We start from the raw sequence: 25,760 nt of genomic DNA on the forward strand, positions 1-25,760 counted from the left end.
AGGGCCCACATACTTATTAAATAATGCCATGGATATGTAATAGAGGTCTTAGTATGCATTAGGTACACAATGAGCCTGTACCTGAAAGGTACACAATGAGCCTGGCATCTCTACTTTAGATCAGACTCATTTTTAATAGTGTCCTGGAAAAGTCATGGCCAGAGCTACAGTAATAAGAGGGTGGACAAGCCTTCATCTAGTTATTGATTGGAAAATGGCAATTTGAGAGCCTGACCACAGAGTAAATTACACATTAACACAGACAAGCTGAAGGATAATCTGAAAGACACACATTGAGTAGATGAGGCTCTTTCCTTTTACATAAAACTAGTGTTTCCTCTACTAACAATTCCATTGTGACCAGATATTTTTAAAAATAGTTGAAGACAAACATATGAAACACATAAATAATCATCACATTATTGGAGAAGCATACCTTATAATTATCATAAAATGACTTCCAGGAGAAATAATTCACATGGCAAGCATGTTTAATAAAACCAGGACATTTTAACTCTTACTAATAGTGGATTATTTTTCACCTTTTTCATTTACTTTTTTTCTGAACTCAGGGCAATGAACTTGTAGACAGCTATATCAATTGCAGTGCTATTTCTCTGAGGTATTGAATCTCAGTTATTATAATTTTGAAATCCAGTTGGCTTGGACTTCATTATTTTCCAACTAAAAAGATGATTGAAGGATTTATTTGAAATGTGTAAAGAGTAATATAGATGTTATGCTTATGTCTCCTTGAAAAAAGTAGGTAAAATTCTTCTAGAAGTGTAAGTTACTCCTAAAATACAAACGAACATGTCAAGAATTGCATAAATTCTTTAAACTATCACTTATGAATTATTGCCTCTATGTAGTGAGTGACACCTCAGCAGACTATTAGATTTAGCTTGCATGGCAAAGAACTCATTTAGATTCATGAAATGGTTCTCACTTTCTTGGTAAGATCTGGCTTGGACGTTTTTGTTAATTTTTTCTTTTTTCCTTTTTTTTTTTTCTTTCAAATTTGGAGATCTTCATGAGCAGATGAATATTTACTATTTCAGATTTGAAATAAACCCTGCCAAACTGCTAGAATATTTATTGAGAGAATTTTTTAAAAATTGCACAAATTAACACTGGAAGGTCAAACTAGAAACCAATAACATACAGAGGAAGGACAGATAATCAGGGCATAAGACTGGAAAGATGACATTTTTAAGAAAACCGTATATATAGATTTGACTTAATCATGTGTTCACTTCATGTATAAAAAAAAGCCTTCAAATCAGAAACAAATCTAAAATATAAAAAAGTCATATATAAAATTAGTCATATAACCACGTAAGATAGAATTATTCCAAGTGACATTCGAGCAAAGTGCTGTGTCTATACTTCCTTAGTCAATGTTCTGAGAAAAAAAGGAATATGAAACATTATGCAAGACTTTTATTAGCAACAATTTTTATATTTTTGAAATTTTTATATAAAGATTAAGCAAATAACTAAAGATTTTAATGTTGTTAATAGAAACCTAGAGGAAAGTTCATAAATCTTTATAAAAGCAATTTTTAAAATTTGTATTTTTAATTGTTCCCTCTTTCATATTTCAGGTTAGTCTTTAAAAAGCTGTTTAATAAAGAGAATTCCAGATATTATTTCCAGTAGTCCATATAACTTTAACTATTATCACTTCAAAAATAACAATACATGTATTTCAGTAATTAGATTAATTGCAATTCTCTATATTTTTGCAGTTTTGTTTTATAACATGAGTTTGGATGTGAACAGAAAGGCAGAGTCTCCACCAAGATTCTATTTTTCTTCTAATGGAACTTCTGACGTGATTACAGGAAGCATACAAGTGTCCAGCAGAGAAGCTAACTGTAGAACACATCAAGCATTTATGCGGGTAATGTAAGCTATTTTTTATTAATGAATATGTGAACTTCAACATTGTTGATAGAGAGCAACTTATTGTATTGGTATCTTTTTATAAAATGTAGATAAAAGCAACTGTTACCCCTCCTGAACTATGACCTGTTGCTCCAGTTAAGGTATGAGACAATCTCAACCCAAGTAATTCAGAGTCCTCTTATTGTATCATCCTTTTTCACATTTATCACATTTGACCTCATCATTTGAAAACACTTGCCTTTTCCTTTCTAAAATTTCATTTCTCCTATCCCTCTTTATCTACTTGCCTAGAAATATACATCTTCAGTAGCTCAACTGAGCCTCAAATCTATTCCATGGTACGTTTTTTGGGGTGGGTCGGGGGAGGCGGGGAAGTTAGTTTGTTTTTCATACGACTCCAGCGAAGCAGAATCCAACATGACTGCTTTTGGATTATGTCTTTGTTTCCGTGCCAGCTTTGTCAGTGATGTCAGTGGGAACTCACACAGTTGTAGCATGGTGGGGATCATCTGTGGGCCAGGACGATAGCTCTCATGATGGTTTGGGGTATGTCCTGCCAAAGCACAGCCGATTTCATGTTTCTTTTATTAAAACACTCATTCCCAAACTGATCATCGCACTCCTCACATTGGTCAAATTTTATCATATGAAGCTGTGCCAGGTCTTTTTCATTAGGGAACGGTGTACTTCATCAGAAAATCTATTGTCACAAAAAACCAAACTATTCCCAGGAGCCCTTTCTGAGATTTCAAATAGTAGCTTCAGCTTAGGGCTTAATTTTCCCTTAGATACTTATTCCAAGCAAATGCAAGCAAGCATCAAGACTCCAATACGCTATTAAATGCTAAGAGCAATAATCCCCATGCTATTTCCTCATTTCCCTTAACAGTTTTTATTGTTGTACTAGAATAAACCTATTAGATGGTTCAGAGCCAAAAGTATAGAACATTAATGTAACCATCATTTATATGGTAGGAATTAAAGAGGTTCTTTTTTTCATGCTTCATAGATGTCGTTTTACTTACCTTAGTCAATTGTAGAGACAAATATTGAAATCATTTTAAAGGCAATAAAAGGGCCAACATTAGATGTTCACAAAGAAACACATTGTGTTAAATTTGTAAAAGTGATCTGGTTTATTTAGTCCTGTGTTTCTTAGCATCGTTCCTATAAATAAGGGATCATCAAAATTGTACAGCTTTTTCGGAGTAAATTTGTAGCAGAAATGATTAGCAGAGGTAAGTGTTGTGTTGCATGTATATTTGTAGTGTTACCATGGTTTTGATGGTAGCAGGATTCAGCCATTGCCTTTGTACCATATTGCAAATATTAAATGATAGCACTTACTGCTGGGATTGTACATGGCAGGGACTTTTTAAGAAATGCTCGTTTCCTTCAGTATCTTTTTCTCTTCCTAAGTTACCTTGCTTGTGTTTGGAACACTTTTAAAACTCGTATATAGAAAGGCAAAAAGTTACTCCAACCCTCTCCTTTGTAACAAACCCACACAGAAGATAAGAACCACAGTTGCAGCTACCCTGAACTTGAGTTCTGTCAAGGAGCTGTAGCTGTTACTTAAGAAGGTATAGGAATGTAATGATTGTACTTTCCCACCTCCACCAGGGTAATAGCCCAAGGCATTAGGCTACATTAGGAAACATTAACACTCTTAAGTTTCTACAGTCTAAAATCATAAGACAGCAACCTGAATTCTTCCATCTTCCTAGAAAAGAAGACGCATAGCGGTTGGGATGCCTGGGTTGCTCCTGTGTTCCATAAAACGCATCTGGTACCATGGTACCAGGAGTGGAAGTGTTAAAATATGTATCTATTTTATCTCTGCATTCCTTACAATGAAATGAAGTGACACTTGTTAATTATGTACTGGGGCCCACAACCCCCACTTGTCAGAGGACTCCCTGCCTGTCTGTTGGTTGGACATGCTTTACTTGTGTAGATGTCCCTACTGGCCATTCACTCCATTAATTTGATAGGTATTTATTGAGTACCCTCATTGTGTCAAATTCTGTATATTCCAGTGAATAAGACATAAAAAGATCACTACCCTCATGGAGCTTATAGTCTACTGGGGTGAGAAAAAAATAATATGATAAAAATATACATTTTATAGTATTTTGGAAGATACAGGTGATAAAGGAAAAAGGAGGGCAGAGTACAGAAATGTGCAGTGCTGCAGAAGGAAGTGAAGTGGAGAATTTTAAATAGGATACTCAGAGTAGGCTTCATTCAGAAAGTGACATCTGAGCAAAGACGTGAAGAAAGTGAGGAAGTTACCCATGTAGATATCTAGGGCAGTTGTTCTTAGTTTTAGGGTGTAATAGCAACAACACCTGTAGGGCTTCTGAAAACACAAATTGCTGGCCCCCATCTAGAATCCCTGATTTAGTAGGTCTGCAGTAAGGGCTGAGAATGTGCATTTCTGCAAAGTTCCCAGAGGACCCATACTTTGAGAACAGCTGGTTCAGGAGGAGTATTCCAGCGAGAAAAGCTGAGTCAAAAGGCCTCAAGAATGTACCTGGTTATTTTAAAGAACAATGGGGAGGCAAGGATGGCTAGAAATGTAAGCAAAGGGAAGAATGCTGGAAGGAGAGATTATATAGAACCTGTGGCTTTTTCTCTGAGAGAAAGGGGGATCTATAACAGCATTTTGGCAGAGAAGCCACATGATCTAACATACGTATACAAAGGAACACTCTAGCTGCTGTGTTGTGAATAGAGTAGGAGATCAAGAGTCGACACATGGAGAAGAGGCTACTGTGGTAACACAGGTGAGAGATGGTTCCAACAAAAGTGGTGGCAGTGGATATGGTAAGAAGTAGTTGAAGTCAATTTGCTGACATCCAGTTTACAATTTGCTGAGAGACTGGATGTCTGGCATCTGAGAAAGAGGCTCTGTGATGACTCCAGGGTCTTTAGCCTGAGCCACTTGGAAATGTAGTTTTTATCAACTGAGACAATATTGCAGGAGAACACCTTTTGAGTGGAAAATTCTAGAGTTCAGTCGTGGGCCTGCTTAGCTAGAGAGACCTATTTTAAATGTAAATATCAACTAAGGCTTTGTACATACTCATCTTGAGTTGAGGACAGGCAGAGAACAGGAAAGGTAACTTAATATATCTTTGGCATATGGATGGTATTTAAAGCCATATTAAGATGGCTGAGATCAGAAGAGGGCCACCGTCTGTACTCTGGGCCGCTACAACATGAAGAGGTTGGCAAAAAGAGGCCCACAGAGGAGATAAGAAGGTCCAATCAGTAAGAAAGGAAGAAAATCAACAGTGTGGCATCCTGGAAGTGAAGTGAAAAAAGGGGAAAGCATGATGATGTTTTCTATACTGCAGCTTGATCAAATAAGATGAGGGCTGAAAACTCAACATTGGATTTATAATGCAGAGGCTGTTGGTGGTGGTGACAACAGCATTTCAGACATTAGTGGGGGAACGGGGGGAAGGAAAGGAATCGGAAGCGTTATAGGTTATTCTTTCAAAAAGTTTTGCCCCAAAGGTGACCAAAGAAATGGAGCTGGGGGTCAGTAGCTGAACTGGAGTGAAGAGTTTTCTGGGGTTTTGTCTTTTAAGACAGGAGAAGTACTAGCATGTTTTTATGCTGATAGGCATGGTGCAATAGAGTGAAAAACTTGGGATATATGTGACAGGGGAGAAGAGTTGGAACTAAATTCTTGAAGGCAAAAACGGAAGGATTAAATGTACAAGTGAAAGGGTTGGTTCTAGATAGGCATGTGCATGATTCATCTGAGTATGTGCTTGCAGATGCTGGGTAGATGTGGTGATGGGGACTATAGAAGTTCTCATCTGATTGCTTTAATAATCTCAGTGAACTAAGAAGCAAACTCATCAACTGGAGTAGGGATGGAGGAAGTGGCATTTGGAGTTTGGGAAGATGTGAAATAGTCTTCTAGGAGAATGTGAGAGTAACAAAATACAGGATGGTTGTCAGATGGTGTTTGGGACCACTTGCACTTATTGTCATAAACTGAGTGTAGCCTGTGTACTTGTGTTTTTTTTCCCAGTCACATTCAATCTTGCAGGAGTAGATGAAGAGTTACAATTAACCAGGGTTGTGGTTTGGTCAAGAGAGTGAAGCAAGCAAGGAGCATGCAGCAGGAGGGAATGTACAAGGGAATGGTTATATTTTTAGTTGTGAAGTTGAAGCAGGCTAAGGAGGGGAGGGGGCACACCAAGACAGTGAGGGACCAGGAAAGAAATTTGAATTGGAGATCCCAGGACAATCAGCAAATTGTTGGAATTGACTATTAAAGGGATTGAGCTGCAAAGATGGCATAGATATTATAAAATACAAAAGCCCTTGGAGACCTAAAAGTGAGGAAAAGATTGAATTTTGCTTTTATTTTTGCTGACAATACTTTGATTACCTTATGCAAATGAAAGCCTTTAAATTTACTTACAAAATCCATGCGTTCTTTGATGGTGGGGAATTCGGCTGTCAAAAAGACTCCAGATCTTAAGTTTATATAAAACTTATGTTTAAAAAATTATTCTCTTTTAATCACAATTCTTTAGTTTTATGCTAGATCTTCTTGGACTAGAGGTGCATTTTTAATAGTCTAATAAGGATCTATATCACTGGCATGTAGATTTTTGTTCTGGCATGTTATTTTTCTGAGGCTATGTTTTCATTTATCTGGTTAGTAGGGGAATCAGTTTTCTTAAGTCTAATCATAATTAAAAGAGTATCACACAGGATTACTTTGCTTAACTGGTCAAAATTTGTTCCTCATAAAATAAGAAAGAAGGAAGAAATTGTCTTTTTTTTTTTTGCTTTAAAAAAACCTTTGTATTTTAGTTGATTATAATTATGCCAAGCTTTAATTTTTGCCACCAGAGCTATACAATTATTAGATTTTGCTAATGAGTTAGAATGATATTTCTGTAATATAAAGGAAATGGTTAATTTCATTTATATCTTTTAGTGTTCTATCTATTGAAATCGTCTTCTATTAGACATTGCTTTTTCCTCTATGAAAAGATGTTTCCCCATTTATGTAAGTATATGAAAATCTTTGTTTTTGCTTTATTTAAATATACAACTTCATCAAATTGTAGAGATTTCTTAGGGCAAGGGATCATTTTGAAGCAGTTTTGATTTAGGGAAACCCAAACTGTAACTTGAAGCAGTTTTTAGACATGTTAGAGCAGCCATGGTAGTGAAACTTCCCTTGAAATTTTGACAGATGATATCTCTTGGTTGAACTTGATGGATCTCTGCATCAAAATATCCACTGATATTTGAGAAGAGAAGAAGGATGCTACATTGGGATAACAAAAGAAGCAATAAGATTTCCTGTTTGTCTGTATTTCCAATAAAACTAGAAATACTGGCTTAGTTGCTGAACGAAGAATGCCTGTCCCCAGAGATATTCTGAGAGCCAGTGAATTCAGTGGCCTTCGCATGTTTTATTAAAATCATGACATCAATCTACCTGGGTAGATTAGTTAATTCTTTTCTTTGATTTCTCAAATTTCTGAATTTTAGAATTCTGAAATATGGGTTTATTTTGTTATGTAAATCTTTAGGTGACTTCTAAAACTCATCTTTTTTCCATAGTAGTTTCAGGAAAACAAATGTGTATTTGATTAGTAAATATATTTTTTTGTATTTTTTTATTTCATTTGCTTATATTGTTGAGCGATACATGCACATAGTTTAATGAAATGTCATTTACCCCAAAGAAGAAATTTTTTAACAATAGCACACTTCCATATGAACTTTGAAGTAGTTTTTTCCAATTCTGTGAAGAAAGTCATTGGTAGCTTGATGGGGATGGCATTGAATCTGTAAATTACCTTGGGCAGTATGGCCATTTTCACGATATTGATTCTTCCTACCCATGAGCAAGGAATGTTCTTCCATTTGTTTGTATCCTCTTTTATTTCCTTGAGCAGTGGTTTGTAGTTCTCCTTGAAGAGGTGCTTCACATCCCTTGTAAGTTGGATTCCTAGGTATTTTATTCTCTTTGAAGCAATTGTGAATGGGAGTTCACTCATGATTTGGCTCCCTGTTTGTCTGTTGTTGGTGTATAAGAACTGGCTAGCCATATGTAGAAAGCTGAAACTGGATCCCTTCCTTACAACTTATACAAAAATCAATTCAAGATGGATTAAAGATTTAAACGTTAGACCTAAAACCATAAAAACCCTAGAAGAAAACCTAGGCATTACCATTCAGGACATAGGCGTGGGCAAGGACTTCATGTCCAAAACACCAAAAGCAATGGCAACAAAAGCCAAAATTGACAAATGGGATCTAATTAAACTAAAGAGCTTCTGCACAGCAAAAGAAACTACCATCAGAGTGAATAGACAACCTACAACATGGGAGAAAATTTTTGCAACCTACTCATCTGACAAAGGGCTAATATCCAGAATCTACAGTGAACTCAAACAAATTTACAAGAAAAAAACAAACAACCCGATCAAAAAGTGGGCGAAGGACATGAACAGGCACTTCTCAAAAGAAGACATTTATGCAGCCAAAAAACACATGAAAAAATGCTCATCATCACTGGCCATCAGAGAAATGCAAATCAAAACCACTATGAGATATCATCTCACACCAGTTAGAATGGCAATCATTAAAAAGTCAGGAAACAACAGGTGCTGGAGAAGATGTGGAGAAATAGGAACACTTTTACACTGTTGGTGGGACTGTAAACTAGTTCAACCATTGTGGAAGTCAGTGTGGCGATTCCTCAGGGATCTAGAACTAGAAATACCATTTGACCCAGCCATCCCATTACTGGGTATATACCCAAATGACTATAAATCATGCTGCTATAAAGACACATGCACACGTATGTTTATTGCGGCATTATTCACAATAGCAAAGACTTGGAACCAACCCAAATGTCCAACAATGACAGACTGGATTAAGAAAATGTGGCACATATACACCATGGAATACTATGCAGCCATAAAAAATGATGAGTTCATATCCTTTGTAGGGACATGGATGAAATTGGAAACCATCATTCTCAGTAAACTATCGCAAGAACAAAAAACCAAACACCGCATATTCTCACTCATAGGTGGGAATTGAACAATGAGATCACATGGACACAGGAAGGGGAATATCATACTCTGGGGACTGTGGTGGGGAGGGGGGAGGGGGGAGGGATAGCATTGGGAGATATACCTAATGCTAGATGACGAGTTAGTGGGTGCAGCGCACCAGCATGGCACATGTATACATATGTAACTAACCTGCACAATGTGCACATGTACCCTAAAACTTAAAGTATAAAAAAAAAAACAAAAAAAAAAAACAATAGCACACTATGGACTGATTCATATATGCAGATATTTCTGCGGAAAATCTAAGTGTGAGCAAACTATATCACTGTACTAATATTATGGTATTCTAGAAGTGAATTGATTATTATAACGTGAATTCTTCATTAGATTGCAAGATCTTTGAGGCAGGATATTATCTTTTGCATATTTATGTTCTTAGAGCTAGCACAATCCATTACATAAGGCAGAAACTTAATAAATATTTAACAAATTTATGGATGCTATGTTCTTGGTGCTATTTAAAAAATTCTATAAGAAAAATCTGAGAATGTTCTATTGGTATAATGGTTAGGGCATTTGTCTTGGGGGTGCTGTCTTTTCTCAGGAAATTGTAGTGCTAGATGTCTGACTGTTCTCTACCACTTGAGCCAAGCTTACTAGATAAAGGGACTGCAATTATACAAGATGGTGATGGTTCAGGTACTAACCTGTGTCTTGGTCTCAGCTTTTCCTTCCCGAGCCCTGCATTAGCACCAGAGAGGTGTTTCCAAAATCTAGTCATATTCCTTGCTTAAAATCTTCCTATGTAAGAGCCTCCCCAGCCCCTTTTATGTGTAGATTAGGTGGCCCTACTTCTTCTGTATTTAGACATGCCTCTGTCAGAATATTCATGCCCCACACTGTCTATGTGGATTTGTGGAACATAGATTGTGACAGGTACTGACTTTCAGTTGTGTACCCCTAGAGCCGCCTTGGACACAGTAGGCCCATGAATAGATATCTTCAAATATTTAATCCTGACATTATTTTTTATTTAGTGATATCTTATAAATTTTTTTGCCCCACCAAGTTAACAGGAGGACATGGGCCTGTTGCTCAGCTCTCAAGTTGGCCAGAAATACAGATTTCCATGAAAGTCAAGCAAGAAGACAGACGTTATGTAATTTCAGGCATGTGCTAATTTGCATGCTTGTGGGCACCCTATTTTATGTAATTGTCCATAAAAATGTGGCATGGAATCTTCATTATTTTTAATATAGATAGCACATGCCCATCCAAATTTTAAAATGTAAACAAATCTACTTTTTTACTCCCAAATATTTAATTAATCACTTCAAGACATTTTTGATATTACAGCTTTTGTCCTTAGGTGGAGCTGTTAAATAAGTGTGAATATCTGTCAAATACAGTTTTTGCAAGAGTGCATGTACATTTTATATATTGTAAGAAAAGCGTAATTAATAGCTAATTAGGATAATGAAAGTAATATACAACAGATGTAGAGAAGACCTTGTGGAAAATTAGTATGAATTAGATAGCATGTAATTTGGTCAAAGTAAGCTTGTTGAGAAGAATTAAAACAGTGGACATGTGGAGGGACAATCAGTGGCTGTCTAGCTCCTCCTACACCTAGGGAATGATTTAATCAAGTTTGCTATTACTTGAATACTCAGGGCTTCAAGCTGTTCCGTTTTCACAAGTCGATAACTTGGGATTTGGCCTTGATTTGCAGCATTCCTATACGGTCAAAGTTTCATGTTGAGATGATCACTTACCAAGTAATTTAATATAAGAATCTCTGTATAAGAATGGAAAAGTAATCAGGGATCTTGAGTACTCTCAGGCTCCAAATCTTCTAAATACCGTTTAATAAATAGAGCTCTATTCCTTGTTCTATAACTAATTTTCTATTTAATGTTGATGGTTGGCAGTAGTAGTTCAGTTTTCTTATTCCTTCCAAATGTTCACCAGAATCTCCTATTCTAGGAAACTGAAATTTAGTAATTTCTTAGTTGGCTTATATACCTGAAATTTGAAGCAACATACAAATCTTGTCAGGTCTGCTTTACGGACATTATGTCATTTAATCATCACAACAGTAAGGTATAGGTATAACCACCATAATTGTTATTATTCCTATTTTCAGATAACATAACTAAGCCATAGACAAATTAAGAAACTTGTCCAATGTTATGTAGATAATAAGTGGTGGACCCCAGATTTGAACACCAGTTCTTCACCTTCAGACCACTATTGCTTTTAACCACTATATACATAAATTGATAATGTTGTAAATGAAAAGAGAAAAAAGATTACATCCTTTTTGTTTATAATTACATAAAGACATAGAATAGATATAGTCTTTTATGTGGTGTGTGTCTTTATTAAATTACTTCGTTGATTTTTATCAAAAGTTACTCTATAAATAATATAGCAACACAGCAATAATTTGTGTGATAGGGATTTATTCCCTATTTCTTAAGGATTATTAATTGATGAGCTTTGAAAATAATCTATTCCTTATCTGCTTTGGGGCAGTAATGTTTAAGCCATATTGCAATCCTGAAATGTCTATAGATAAATAGAAACCTGGTCCACTGACATTACTTAGTAGGAGGTCTGTCAATTGCAGTGTCGTGGGTCTACCTTGAGGAACTCATCTAGCATAATATAAACCTTAATTATGGTTTAAGTTAATATGTCTAGCCTGGGTGAAAATACTAGACTCTTTAATGGTCAAGAGGGAATTTGTTGAATCTATTTTTTAAGATGAGAAGAACTTATAGATTGAAACAGCCATATGAAAAGTAGAGTCAAAAACTCAGCCTTAAATTATTAGTATGAAAGACACCACAGTCTGTGACCAATTCATCAAATTATCTCCTGCGTATAGCAACAATTCTAATACCAAGAAAAACAAAAACTGCATAGATTTTCTCCACTAGTTTCCGTGTAGGTGGGCTATATGTGGTGATGTGAACTGCTCTCTTATATCCTGAGATCATTTCTACTTTTAATTATTGCAGTGTCTAAATCTCATTTTATAGATTTCTCATCGACATGTCTTTAGGTTTCTCAATTGAATTCTGTTATAAATCCTCTTAGGTTACTTTAGTAGTAAAATCTTATTAGCTTACCCTTTTAGATAAGGAGAAGTCTGTTTTGTTGAGTACCCTTTGAAAATCACATTTCTGTCTGCGTAGTGCTTGAACAGATGCTTTCTAAGAGACACTGTGTTTTATATGCTACCTGATTTTCATATACATTTGCCCTGCAGTATCCATGGGGGATTGATTCCAGGACCCCACTTGGATACAAAAATCCAAGGATCCTCAAGTCCCTTATATAAAATTGTGCCATATTTGCACTTAACCTTTGTAAATCTTCTCATATACTTTAAATCACCTCTAAATTACTTATAATATGTAATACAATGTAAATGCTATGTAAATACTTGTTATACTGTATTAGTTAGGGAATAATGACAAGAAAAAAAATATGTACATGTTCAGCACTGATGCAACCATCCATTATTTGCCAACTATTTTTGATCCAAGGTGGCTGAACCCACAGATGTGGAACCGATGGGTACAGAGGGCTGACTCTCTTTGTTTTCATAGACTTGAGAGTCTAGGACACTTTTACTATCTAGTGAAGTGCTTACTTAATCGAATGACAAATGCTTTCAAAGATTTTTTTTGTTTATTTCACTGTGTGTAAGCAAATAATTTTGAAAATAATGTGGAATTTTTTTAATGAGGATAGCAAGTAATCAAATGAAAAGAAAATCATTTGTAAGTTGATAGAAAATATTTTTAAAAGAAAATAATGTATGCATATAGAAATAAAGGTTAAAATGTAAGAATTGTCAATCAGTTGTAATAAACTCGAGCTGTTTCTTTGGAGACAGAATACAATGAATTTTAAAAATCTGATTATTGAAAAAAAAAAACTTGTGACCACATATCAACAAGAATAGGAGTAAGAAATGCTGTGTAGACATTAGTTAAGATATTAAGTTTAAATGAATGTTATACAGAGCAGAATGGATTGTGAATGGGTTACAATTTCTGTGTAACTGGTAAATAAATTCAAGAGTTCTTTGTGAAGTATAAAAGCACAATAAACTTAGAAAAAACAAAAACGGCTGGGCGCGGTGGTTCAAGCCTGTAATCCCAGCACTTTGGGAGGCCGAGTGGGGTGGATCACTTGAGGTCAGGAATTTGAGACCAGCCCTACCAACGTGGTGAAACCTGGTCTTTACTAAAAATACAAAAATTAGCTGGATGTGGTTGTGCATGCCTGTAATTCCAGCTACTCGGGAGACTGAAGTGGGAGGATCACTTGAACCCAGGAGAGAGAGATTGTAGTGAGCTGAAATCACGCCACTGCCCTCAAGCCTGGGTGACAGAGCAAGACTGACTCAAAAATGAAAAATAAATAAATAAAAATAAAAACTTTAACAACTAATAAGAAAATCAGTGAAGCGACCAGTGTATACAATTAGATGTACAAAACAAATACTTTTCCTATATACCATTCAGTATCTGTTAGAAAAGATAATAGAAAAGTTCCATAAAGAAAGAAAAGGGCTGGGTATGGTGGCTCACACCTGTAATCCCAGCTCTTTGGGAGGCCAAAACTGGAGGAACCCTTGAGCCCAGGAGTTCAAGACCAGTCTGGGAAACATTGAAAGACCCTGTCTCTATAAATATGAAAAAATTGGCTGGGCATGGTGGTACACATCTGTAGTCCTAGCTACTGTGAAGGCTGAAGCAGAAGGATCGCTTGAGCCCAGGAGTTCAGAACTGTGGTGAGCTACACTTCACTCCAGTCTGCTGACAGAGGGACACATCCCATCTCTTAAAAAAAAAAAAAAAAAAAAAAAAAACTAAAAAGGATGTTTTATAATAAATCTGGAGTCAAATGAATCAAATTCAATCAAAATGTTGTTGAGAGATATAAAGAGAAAATGTATAGGGTAAAGTTAAATGGGATAAAAAGCACCTTGAAATGATTTACAAAAAGTTTATCATGAAAAATGCTTATGTTATAATATCAAGTTATCTTTTAAATGCGTAGAAAATAGCATGGAAGAAAATACTCCCAAGTACAGACCTTTATAACTATTATTGGATAGTATTATTTTTCATTTTTATTCTTTTTGTGTTTTTCATAAGAAACGTAAATGATTTTGTGTGATATGAAAAAATATACATCTTCATTTTTTTAACGGTTTAGATAAAAGATAAGTATTTGCTTTGTCTTCCATGTATAGTGTTTGGCCCTTTTCAGGAAAGGAGTTTTATATTTTTTTAATCTACGTGCTTGTTTTTGTTAATTCATATGGTGGTTATTTTCCTTAGAAAGATGTGCGGGACATCCTCACCCCAATTCAGATTGAAGCTGCTTACCACCTTGGTCCTCATGTCATCAGTAAACGAAGTACAGAGGAATTCCCACCACTTCAGCCAATTCTTCAGCAGAAGAAAGAAAAAGACATAATTAAAAAAACAGTAGGAATATTTTCCTTTATTCAAATTATTGTGTGGCATTTAACTAAATTTTTTAAATATGGCATAATTCTGAAGAAGTGAACTATATGTCGGAATTTTTAAAAATATGAATTTTTAAAAACAAAAATAGATTTATTCATTTCTTTAAATTGTTTATATTCCCTTTAGGATATTGAACTGAATATTTTAAAATATGCATTTAATCACAACAGTAGATTCTCATATAAAATGCTGATGTTCTATTTTTAATGCCTTGCCAGTGAAGAAAGATATATTACTAGAGAGAAATCATAATGGGAGAAGGTTGTATTTACAAGTTAGTTATTCAGTGTCATCATGTGTCCTCAGTTTATCTTCCTCTTCTCATTTTCTCCCTTGCTTTCATCCTACTCACAGATTCACTCATGTCTTCATAATCAAATTTTCTTGCTTAGTTTTACCCATTTACAGACACATGTATTTATGTTATACAATAATTTCTTTTTAAAAATTTCATTATATGCTTTTCAGCCACATCCCAGGATCAATTGCATTTGAGATGGATCCTACATTCTAACCAGTGAACCGTTTTCTAAATTATCTCAAAATATTTAAGTTTCACTGACAGTGTATTTATTCTCAGGAGTCCTGTTGTTCAGACCTTTAGTGTCTATCAACACAAAGACATAGTGTTTGTCCAAAAACAGGATGTGTCTGGGCATAGTAAAAAGCCTTCATTAAAATGTTCTCTAATGACACACAGAATGTAAAAGATGAAAGGGACGTTTAAAGGTCTAGTTCATATCCTGTCCAGACAAAATTGCCCCATAGTCACTTTAAGATAATTGAGCTTACAGTCACCACTAGTCTAGTCTAGAATACAGGATCAAATGAAGATAACTGAAGAGCAGATTTTTCTCTATACCCTCATATGAAAATATTTACGGAAGTCAGGGGTTGTTTTTACTCTTCTTTTGAACTTCAGTTGTCAACATCAACTATTTGTAAATGTCTTTAATAGTGAAAATCTCAATATTGCAAGTACACAAGCCAAAACCTTAGCAATTTGTAGTTATGTTAATTTATATTTTGATTCTTAGAACAACCGGCTTTACCAATAGAAATGGCAGAAAAAAAATCATATTTATTTAGAGAGATATTTACACCTCTCCCCCAGCTGTAGGCACGCTATTTGACAGTACTCTAGTCACTTCACACTTAATGAGCCTGGCTCCTTCTGACTTTCTAGATCTCTCTTTGTTTTCTGCATCCGTCTCTCTTTACCTGTTCCCGTTATCTTCCCTTTTATCTCTCCCCATTTTTTCCTTTTGCCCAGCTTATGCCTTGGGTCTTCCTAGGTCCTTTATAGTATTTATTGATCTTATTAAAAAGCTTAGAGTTAATTAAATTCTGAAACCCTTACTTATTTAATTTTGTTCAATATTTCCTCTAAGTAAAATTTCTAAGTATCTCCATGTAGCTAATTTGAATGAATATAAAATCACTGTCCCAACATCTGTCAAAATTAAGTGCCATACTTACATGTAATAAGTGGGATCAAACTGCAGCAACAGAAAATTGAGAGGAACCCAATGAAAAACATCTTGGCAGCTAATAAACTCCTTTAATGCCTTTCATTTAACTTTTTTTCCAAAGCTTATTTCACTTAGAAAATTTGGGCTTTAAATTTTACCTATTTAGAACTTAGCTCTTTTAGCCCTGCAAGTAATTGTCATTTGAACCCTACTAATTCTCAAATTGAACTTTTTAAAAGAGATAAAATAAAGAGTTGTCAATTTGATGTATCAATTTTATTTTTCTCATGCATCACAGATGTCGTCATCTTTAAAATATATATAAATATACTTGCTGATTAAATCAAAATAAAAAACGTTGTCTTTTTATTTCCAGATAAACTTTGCAAGGTTTTGTGCCCATGAAAATTGTTCTGCTGATTTACAGGTTTCTGCAAAGATTGGGTTTTTGAAGTAAGTATATGTGGTATATAGTCTCTGTTATTCATCAAGAGGGGGTAATGAGTGTATGCATTTGCATTCCCAAAAGAAAAGGAACAAGAGCTAACCCTTGAAAATTAACAGCGTTTAAAGAATTAGCAACACAATGCTTAGTTTTTTATCGGCCAGAAAACTGGTTATATCACTCAGACTGATATATAATCCAAGTATGACAAATTTAAAAAGGAATAAACTATCTTGCTCTTCTAAATTCATAGAAGGGGAAACAGAGTAAAAAGGAAATAGATATGTGCTTTAGAATAGCATCTAACACATAGCAAAGACTGGATAAATGTTGGTTGCTCTCGTTATTTTATAATGGCAAATAAACCACTGCAATTTTGTATCATATCTGGATCCCCTATATTCAAATCATTTTGCATATCAAAAAGATGATGTGAAAACAAGGACCAGAGAGAGAGAATGAACACTTCAGGTTGAGGATTGATCATAGAAGGCAAGTGAAAGAAGGGAAGAAGATGCATCAGTGACAGGGCAGGGAAACGGGGAACTATTTTTGGGAGATTGGGATATAAATGGAGCAGCTTTAATCTGGGGCATGTTGAATTTGGAGGGACTTTTCTATGTGGCATTCCACTTGAAAATCTAGTTCAGGATTATGTTTGGAAGTTCCTCCATATATTAGTGACTTGTGAGATGGCCCAAGGGATAGAAATGTGAATTTCATAGAGGAAAAAAATTACAGATCAAATCTTGGAGGACAGTTTTATTCAAGGAGATTAAAAAGAATGGGGAGTCCCTGTAGGAGACTGAGAAGGCATCTTCAAGGAATTAAAGAGAACCAAGTCCCTGGTGAAATAGCCAATGGAGAATATAAAAAGGGAGACTTAATATTGTAAAATTTATAAAAAGATCAGATAGCGTAATGTCTAAAGGTCATGGAAGTTGGCATTTATTAATGTGACGGGTGGTGAAAAAATGGGTATCACTGGCAAATGTTAAGATAGAACTCTCAGTGCAGAAGTAGCCAAATGACAGGATTAGTGATTAAAGAAAGGAGAGTATACTGGGAACAAGTAGGTTCAAGTGAGGTATTTTTACGTATCAAATGTTGTTATTTGTTTAATTATTAGAAGATGTAAATGTGAGTGCCAGAGGCAGGGAAAAGAATAAATTGGAGGGAGACATCTTCAACTTAACTTCCAGCACATGCTTTTCAGTCCATACTTGAATTCCACTCTGAAGCATTTCACTGTTCACTTCCTCTTTTGAATGTCTTATCCTTTAATTTTCATGATACTATCCTACTCCCATTGTCTTAGTAGTTATTTAGCCCTTTCTTTTCAGCTGTTTTTGATGGATCTTTGGTTTTGGCACCCTAAATGGTCCTCCCTCAGCCCTTTCTCTCACTACCACATTCAACCTTGGTAGTCTTGCTCACAACTGCAATTTCAACTGGCATGCCTACACTGCTGATGCCTAAACGAGTGTCTCTTGAGTTTCACACCCACCTACATATCAAATTCCCTATTAGACATGTCCTTTTGGTTGCCCTATAGTTTCAATCTGTCCAGGCACTATCCAGGAATGACGTGGACATTAGAAAGTTACCAAAGCCAGAAACCTAGGGCTCAATCTGCATTCTTTTCTCTTTCTTATTCCTGATATCCAGAATTATTAAGTACTACAATACTACCACCTAGATGTCTTTCTTATCCATCATGCTTTGCTATCTCTACCACTATTACTCCAAACTAGGCACTCACTATCATACCTAGGTCACTAAGTTCTCCTGCTTTCTAGGATACTGGCCTTTGATTTTGCATTACTAACATACACATGTGATAACAGTGCTTCAGTGGCTCATTTTAGACTTAAAATCTAAACTCCTGGGTGGTATTTTTCACCAATTCCCCAGGAAGTTTTTCATCAATGGCTGAATACTTATGGTGGTTTGGCTGTGCCATGCTCTCCTGAACCTCTGTATCTTCTCACTTCTTCTGCCCATCTACCTGATTAACTTTTATTTATCTTTTAAATCTCACCTGTTTCCTAGGGGAAGCCCCCTGGTCTTCAGCTACTTAAACTTAAGTTCTGTTGTGCCCTTGGTCCTATGGCACTGTGCTCACGATTATTGAGAGTCTGTCTCCACACTGTCCTGGAAGCTGCTGCAAAGCAGGGTCCTGTCATTTTTGTGTTCCCAATGCCTAACAGTGCCTGGAGTGCTGCAGGTGACTGGAGAGGTTTGCTGAGAATGGAACAAGATCCCAAAAGGGATCAGATTCATAGGTAGAGGAATTAGCCTTAGTTAAGAATCTCCTTATCTTGAGCTAACAAGCTATGAAAATATGTTTGACATTAAGAAATTTCAATATGGAAGGAAGGGAAATACAGAGAACTCATGGATGGCTAGGATAAAAAGCAAGTTTATATGTGGTAATTGAAGGCATTGAGGATATGTTTGGGAACTGAAAGGAATGGAAAAAATTCAAAATAGATAAAGGACAGGGAGTCAACTAGGAATAAGTAAAAAGGTTGACAAATAGGGTTGAGTACCCTACTGTGGTAGGATCACATATGGCTGAGAATCAATTAATTATTTTCACTTAGGCAATGTCAGTTTAGCCTTGAGAGTCCATAGTTCAGGGCCAAAAAGCCTTGACCTATTTGATTGATGATTGGATTTTATACTTAAGTTACCCAGATTAACTGTAATCCAGAAACAGTGACTACGGACTACTTTGTATCCCAGCATGTAGGGCAGTGCCTTTATTGATTTCTTAGTTGAATAACTTATAATCTTCCCATTTCTGTATTTATTTTCTTCCTAAACCGCTTAATTATCTTGGTGTTTTTACCCTCATGGGCCTTTGATAAGAAGACGAGCTGTGTGGGGGAAATCTTTTCTAAGCTGCAAGTAAAGGAGTGTTTTCATTTTCTTAAATCAGACACTTGTGCTATCACCTTTCATTGCAGTCTCTCTGGCGTATGAGAAAATGAGACATTGACATTTATAAGAAAATATTACTAACTATGCTTCTTTCCTGAATAATGAAAATGCATCTTAATGAATTATTTTTCTTTGTTACATGTTTTCTCACAACAAAATATCTACTTTGCATTTTTAATTTAGAGTGATATTTCTTGCAGCCTATCAAACCCATTATGATTTTTAAATGGCATAATGATTTTAAATGAAGTATAAGGCTGTGTTTCTTAAGGTGTTGTCTCTGAGCCACCTTTATGAGAATCACCTGGATGCTTGAAAGAAATGCAGATTCCTAGGCCCCAGACCATCCACGTCAGAACTAAAGGGGACCAGGCCACAGATCTTCACAATTAATAGAGCTCCAAGTTCTTATCACACTGAAACCTAAGAACCAATGTTGTGGTGGTGAAGAGCTTCCAGATTTGAAGTCAAACTGACCTGGTTCAAATCCCATATCTACTGTATTACTAGTGACCTTTTCAGAGAAGACTTTTAACTTCTCTAGACCTCTTTCCTCATTGCTAAGTGGGTAAAAATAGTACCGACTCTTTAAGGTTGTCTTAAAGGGTAATAATGCAGGCCAAGTGCCTAGTGCAAAGCCTGATTTCCATGAAGACTCAATAAAAGTCATTACTATTTCTATTTTTGAAATATTATGGTTGGAATTTCTATAGATAAGCTTTTTTAGTTTGGCCATAAAATGAAACATTGCCAATTCTATACATAATTCTGCATATAAGCTTTATATCCTGAAAATATAGCTGCTGTGACTGGCTCAGTAGTTGCAGTCTTACAAGGTTTGAAGTGGCATGAATGTCCATATAAAGTAGTAGGCACCATATTTTTTGTATCAACTAAGAAAGTTACAGGCTATGTATTTCTATTAGATAAATGATTATTTGAGGAACTTTCAAATGAGAGCCCTTCTAATTAATTTCTTAGACTCACAGTGAAAGGTTCTGACAAAGTGCTTTGTGTTTTGGTAAATTATACTCTATCAGACAGAAATATGTCTCTCCCACAGAGGTGTCCTCTCTCCTTTCTCAGAAACAGTAGGCGAATTGTGACCATATGTTCCATACATTCTCCCAGCTATAACTCTGCTGGCACTAATGGTATTTATGTGCCCCAGAGCTATAAACCTGTTTTAGGTAAATGTATTTACTCAGTAAAGAACATGAGTTTCTGAAGACTGCAATAATAAACTGTCAACAGTACGCTAAACAGTGCTTATCCACTCTCTCTCATCTCTCCATTAAGTTGAGGCTTCCTCCTGTATGTCTAAATGCTTAGGACAATAAACTGCATTTAAAAGGACTTGCAGTGCAAAATAAAGATGAACCAACATGACTTCAAGATTACAAATATAATAGAAGGTATTAGCCATCACATAGGGAGTTTAAAATCAAATCCTTGAAACTCATGTAAATGATACTGCAATACATTTCTGCACCTCAGTTGTGCTTCCAGAATGAGTGATGTAAGCTTTCCCTGAACAATTGCTTCTGTATCTGCTAGGAATACTTTTAATTGCAAGTTTTAGAGTAATTAACTAATAGTGACTTAAACAATAAAGGTATTATTTCGCATAATAAGCAGTCTTGAGGAAGGATGTTCACAGGTTTGGTGAACAGCTACCAAAGACTAGACATTGATGGTTATCTTTCCAGCTCTCTCAGCTTTTCCTCATGATCACAGTATAGCCAAGCAGCATCAAGCTTCCAAGCAAGAGAAAAGGGAAAAGAGCAAAAGTGCTTGGTCATCTTTAAGTTGCCCTTCCAGGAAGGGCAGTGCCTCATTAGATGTATTCTGATTAACCAGACGTGTGTTACCTGTTTATCCCTGATTCTGTTATGGTTGAAGGAGAATGGAGTCATCATGATCACAGTAAATTGATCCTGAATCAATTATTTTGTTATTGTGATACATTCTCTGGAGTTGAACCTAGAGGTCTGTCTTCTGAAATATTAAGGGAATGCTGCCTGTCACCTGAATAATCCAGGGCTCTGTTGGCAGCTAAGAAGGGAAATCACTGTTGGCTAGACAATGAGCAAGGAGCAACATCTGCCACCATGCTGTTAATTCCCGAAAGAGCTAGTGTGATGAAATTGTCCATTTTTAAAATGGAAATAGTATGAATATTTGCCTCACTGACAGCATAAAGTTTTGGGAGAATGAATTATATGCTTTATAAACTAAGACATGCTAATTACTGGTTCAATCTTTCAATTTAAGTTTTTCTGCTGTTCTTCCCTTAACCTCAGTGAGTTTGCCTGTCTTTAATAAAATCTTCCTAAATGTCAGGTAACCTGTCTATTCCAACAGGCAAGAATTTTTCAGTATTGTCTTTTTCCCTGAAGTCAGTAGTAAAGGAAAAAAAGATAAAAATTGTACTTAGACCTGTAGACTACTTGCTGCAGGTTACTCTTTTGTCAAATAAATGAGTCATGTATCTTGACATAGTGAAGTATGGTATCAGTTTACATTATATTTTATTCTAGCATCTTGATTAAAAACAAGTTAGCTATCAAGCCCTAATTCATTTTAGGGAGACAGGGTGAATTCATTATACTAAGACTTGGGGAGCATTTCTTGCAAAATAAAGCTATATTATTCACTCAGAAAAAAACATAGAGCCTGGTGCTGCAGTACATCATTTTTCTATTTTTCCTCTGTCACTTATTAAGTTATGATTCTGTATGTACACAGTACCTTGATTTGTTTAAGTTACATGGATTCTGTGCTGCTTTGTAAATTTCAAGTCTGCATTATGCATGTTTTAATGAAGAATGAACTATGAGTCCCAGGGACAGCTCTGGTTCAGTCTTGTCGCACTTCCAGATGTGCACCTGGTTCTTTATTATGTCTCACATAGGAAGCTGGTAGGTATCTTTCCGAGAGCATCTTGTTAATGAATCAATTTACAGTAAGATGTATATTTAGGGGAAAGAAAGTAGAATTGTAATTATGGTAATGGGGCAAAATAGCTTAAAAATGGAAAATAAACCAGGAGTCTAGCTGCTGAAATGTGAACATTGTGTTTCTCTTTAATTTGCTGTTGTCTTGGAACCTAGCTGTTTATGCAGTGCTTTCACCTTCTGTTGCTTGTCTAAGTGCCAACTTCTTTCCCAAAGGTGTTCAGTGACTAATGCTTTGGTTACAAGCCAGAATATTTTATAAATGTCTATTTCTGGGCAGCTCTTCTACAAGTCTTAATTAAACTTTAATGTCAAGCTGAAGTTTACTTTTAGAACCTCTTAGGTTGCTTTAGTCCTAACATGATTATAGAGTTTGGAGTGGGGGGGCAGGATGTGGGACAGCCATGTTCCCACACACTTCCTCTCTCCCATTTAACAGTGCCACCAAGCAGATTCATACTACTTAACCCCAAGGTTTACAACACAGGCACGAGTAAATCACAGCCATTCCCTAAAATGTTGTGGTAGCACACTGTCACTCAGACTCCTCCACCCTGCAGTGATACCCAGGGTTTGGAATTACTGCTTTGTTAGTTATTACACATTCTTCCAGCATATCCAACTGCTCAAATCAAGGATCCCAATGTAGAGATGATGCATGTGGAAGTAGCATTCTTTCCTTTCTTCTCCATGTCTGGAGGAGTTATGAGGACTGGGGGATCATTTTCTCTAATTCTCGTATGGCTTATTGGGGTAAAGAACTGCATCCTATGCCATCTGAAATAATGAAGCTTCTATTATAGTCAGAATAGTACAAAATAGATTTCAATTAAATATGGTAATATGTTATATGTTTATTTTGTAATTAATTTACTCATCAATTGGATTGCTCTGTAGCAAGAGCCTGCATTTTTTTCTGTGAAGGGACAGATAGTACATATTTGAGTTTTTGTGGGACAGAGATCTCTGTCCCAACTACTCAACTCTGTCACTGTAGTGCAAAAGCATGTCTGTGTTCTCATAGAGCTTTATTTACTAAAGTAGGCAGACATGTGAATTTGGCCTTCAGGGAGTAGTTTACAGACCTCTACTCTATGATATGCTTGCTTTTTATGTGGAAATTCTAAAGTATATATATTTTTATTAATTAAAAATAGTGCCTGATAGTATATTTTGTTTTTTAAACATAGTTTGTCAATATAACTTAGGCTGGTTGTGAAAGTAAGCCAAGATTCAAAGATTTTTAAGAAATTAATCCTGGGTTAAAAAATTATAAGAATCTCTCCTAGATAGAAACAAAGATAGATATAAATATGTATCTAGCCTACAGAATTACATGTGTATGTTGACCAAAAAACTATAATAGTTCCAAAAATGGGAATTGTCAAAAGTCCCATGGATAATTGAAAGGATAAATAAGATGTGGCATATTCATAAAACGGACTATATACACCAATGATAATAAACATTTTACAACTACATGTACCAATATGTTAATCTCACAAACAAAATTTTGAATAAAAGCCATGCAAAAGAACAGATACTCAAAGATTACATTAAACTTATATAAAATACAAAACTGAACAAAACCAAGTTATATTATTAAAAATCAAGGAGGGTGAGGACAATAACTGGAAGAAAAAGCCCCAGAGGGTTTTTCAGTGGTGCTGCTAATATTTTTTTCCTTGAGCTAGGTGCTTAACGCATGTATTCATAAAAAGTATTGAGCTGTACAATCATGATATGTGCATTTTTCTATGCATGTATTATACTCTGATAAGTTTAAAATAGAAAAAAAGAGGAAGAATTTTCTAGCATTAAGTGAAGTGCCCATTTTCTTAGAAGTTACATTAGAGTTATAAAAGTGGGGGGAAATGTCCAAAATTATTTTATTTCCATATTCCGAGGTTCATAAGAATAATTCTCAAAAACCGTACCACATTTCCAGTTTGGATTTTGCCATGGTCATATGATGCCATTAATTCATAGGTCATTTCAGTAGGTTTATCACCACCAAAACATTAGGTTTTCTGGATAGGGTACAGATCACAATGTGGTAATGCTAGATATTTACTTTCTTAGTGAGACATTTGAAATTTGTATAGCATCACAGAACAGATAAACACGGTTTAAGGCTATAACGTGACAGTATTTATGCTGATACTTTCATAGACTTCTAACAGTCAATAACTTATCCAATAATTTCCCCAATTTTTTTCTGACATGTTGCTTGGACACCACCGAACCCTTCTTTACGTTTAATACAGACATGTACTTACCTGCTTATATTTTTTGAACACTGTGTTGTTAGGCTCTGAGAAAGCATGTGAATCATGATCCAGCATCTTCTTCCCAAGGCAAATTAGTCTAGTAGTGAGAGGAACCAGAGACTTGACATTGTGAAAATACTGCATTTTTATAGAGGTGCCCCGTGTGCTTTGAGAGAGGGAGAAGCTGCCACCTTACGCTGTTAGGGGACAGCAGTGCAGGGTGAAGGTGGTTAACAGTGAGTTTTGGCTGGAAGAACAACTAAGAATTATTGACGTCCAAGATAAATCTTGAAGAATAAGTACAAGTCAGATGCATGAAGAGGAGATGTTGACGTCAGAGTGCTAGTTTGAAGGAAGACGCAAAACATCCTGGTGTATTAGATGCCTGTTTATAGAAAAATATGACTGAAACAATGAATTGTGCAGTGAAAGTGAAGCAGGGGCCAACTCTGGAGGGCCTCTGTGTCATGCTAAGGAGTTGGAACTCTTATCTTGAAGGCAGTGTATGGTTCTCAACAGACAACATTATCTAGTTTGTTTTCTTGAAAATGACCCTCTGGCAGTGTGAAGACTGCATTAAAGGAGAAGAGAAGGACTTGAGACAGATAAATCAATTAGAAACTCAATCCAAGTGAATTTAGGTTCAATCATGACATTTTCAGACTTAAAATTTCTTGAGGCAGCCAATTTAACTATAGTAGTAGAGAAAGAACAAGTATCATGTCTTTACTACCTCAGGCAAAAAGTGGTTTCCCAGAGCCCTCTATTCACAACACTTGCCTGTTTGTGTATCTTTTTTACATTTATTTACACATCTGTCCTTTATTATATCAGCTCTAGGAAGGAGTGAAGCATGTTGGTATTTGGGAATGATGAACTTAGTGCCTGATTTATTGTACAGAAACTTTCAATTATATTCATTCATGAATCTTCAAGTAATACTTAAAAGCAGAAATTTTGAAACATGTTCTTAAACTCTGTCCTTACATATTCTGTCTTTAATCAGTTCACAAAAACAACTAAATTCCTACTGTATCTTTAGTATTTCCATAAATAGTTTATTCAAACACTAATCTCTACAAATGTTGATTTGAATGACACAATTTAAACATTAGTGAAGAAACTTCC

General features: G+C 35.6%; 1 protein-coding gene across 2 annotated transcripts in view; it reads left to right on the top strand.

Moving 5' to 3' along the window:
- ITGA4 (integrin subunit alpha 4) overlaps positions 1 to 25,760 on the top strand; it is an 82,719-nt gene that overhangs the window by 39,408 nt on the left and 17,551 nt on the right. For both annotated transcript variants that reach the window (XR_010109400.1, XM_003823539.7), the window contains exons 15-17: positions 1,752 to 1,906; positions 14,351 to 14,500; positions 16,391 to 16,467. Coding sequence is in view for 1 of the 2 variants with exons in the window: in XM_003823539.7 (XP_003823587.3) it covers positions 1,752 to 1,906; positions 14,351 to 14,500; positions 16,391 to 16,467 (382 nt within the window). In the remaining variant the exon portion in view is untranslated. The remainder of the gene's footprint in view (positions 1 to 1,751; positions 1,907 to 14,350; positions 14,501 to 16,390; positions 16,468 to 25,760) is intronic.

This window comes from Pan paniscus, chromosome 13, assembly GCF_029289425.2.
Source record: "Pan paniscus chromosome 13, NHGRI_mPanPan1-v2.0_pri, whole genome shotgun sequence".
NCBI classification, from domain to species: domain Eukaryota; kingdom Metazoa; phylum Chordata; class Mammalia; order Primates; family Hominidae; genus Pan; species Pan paniscus.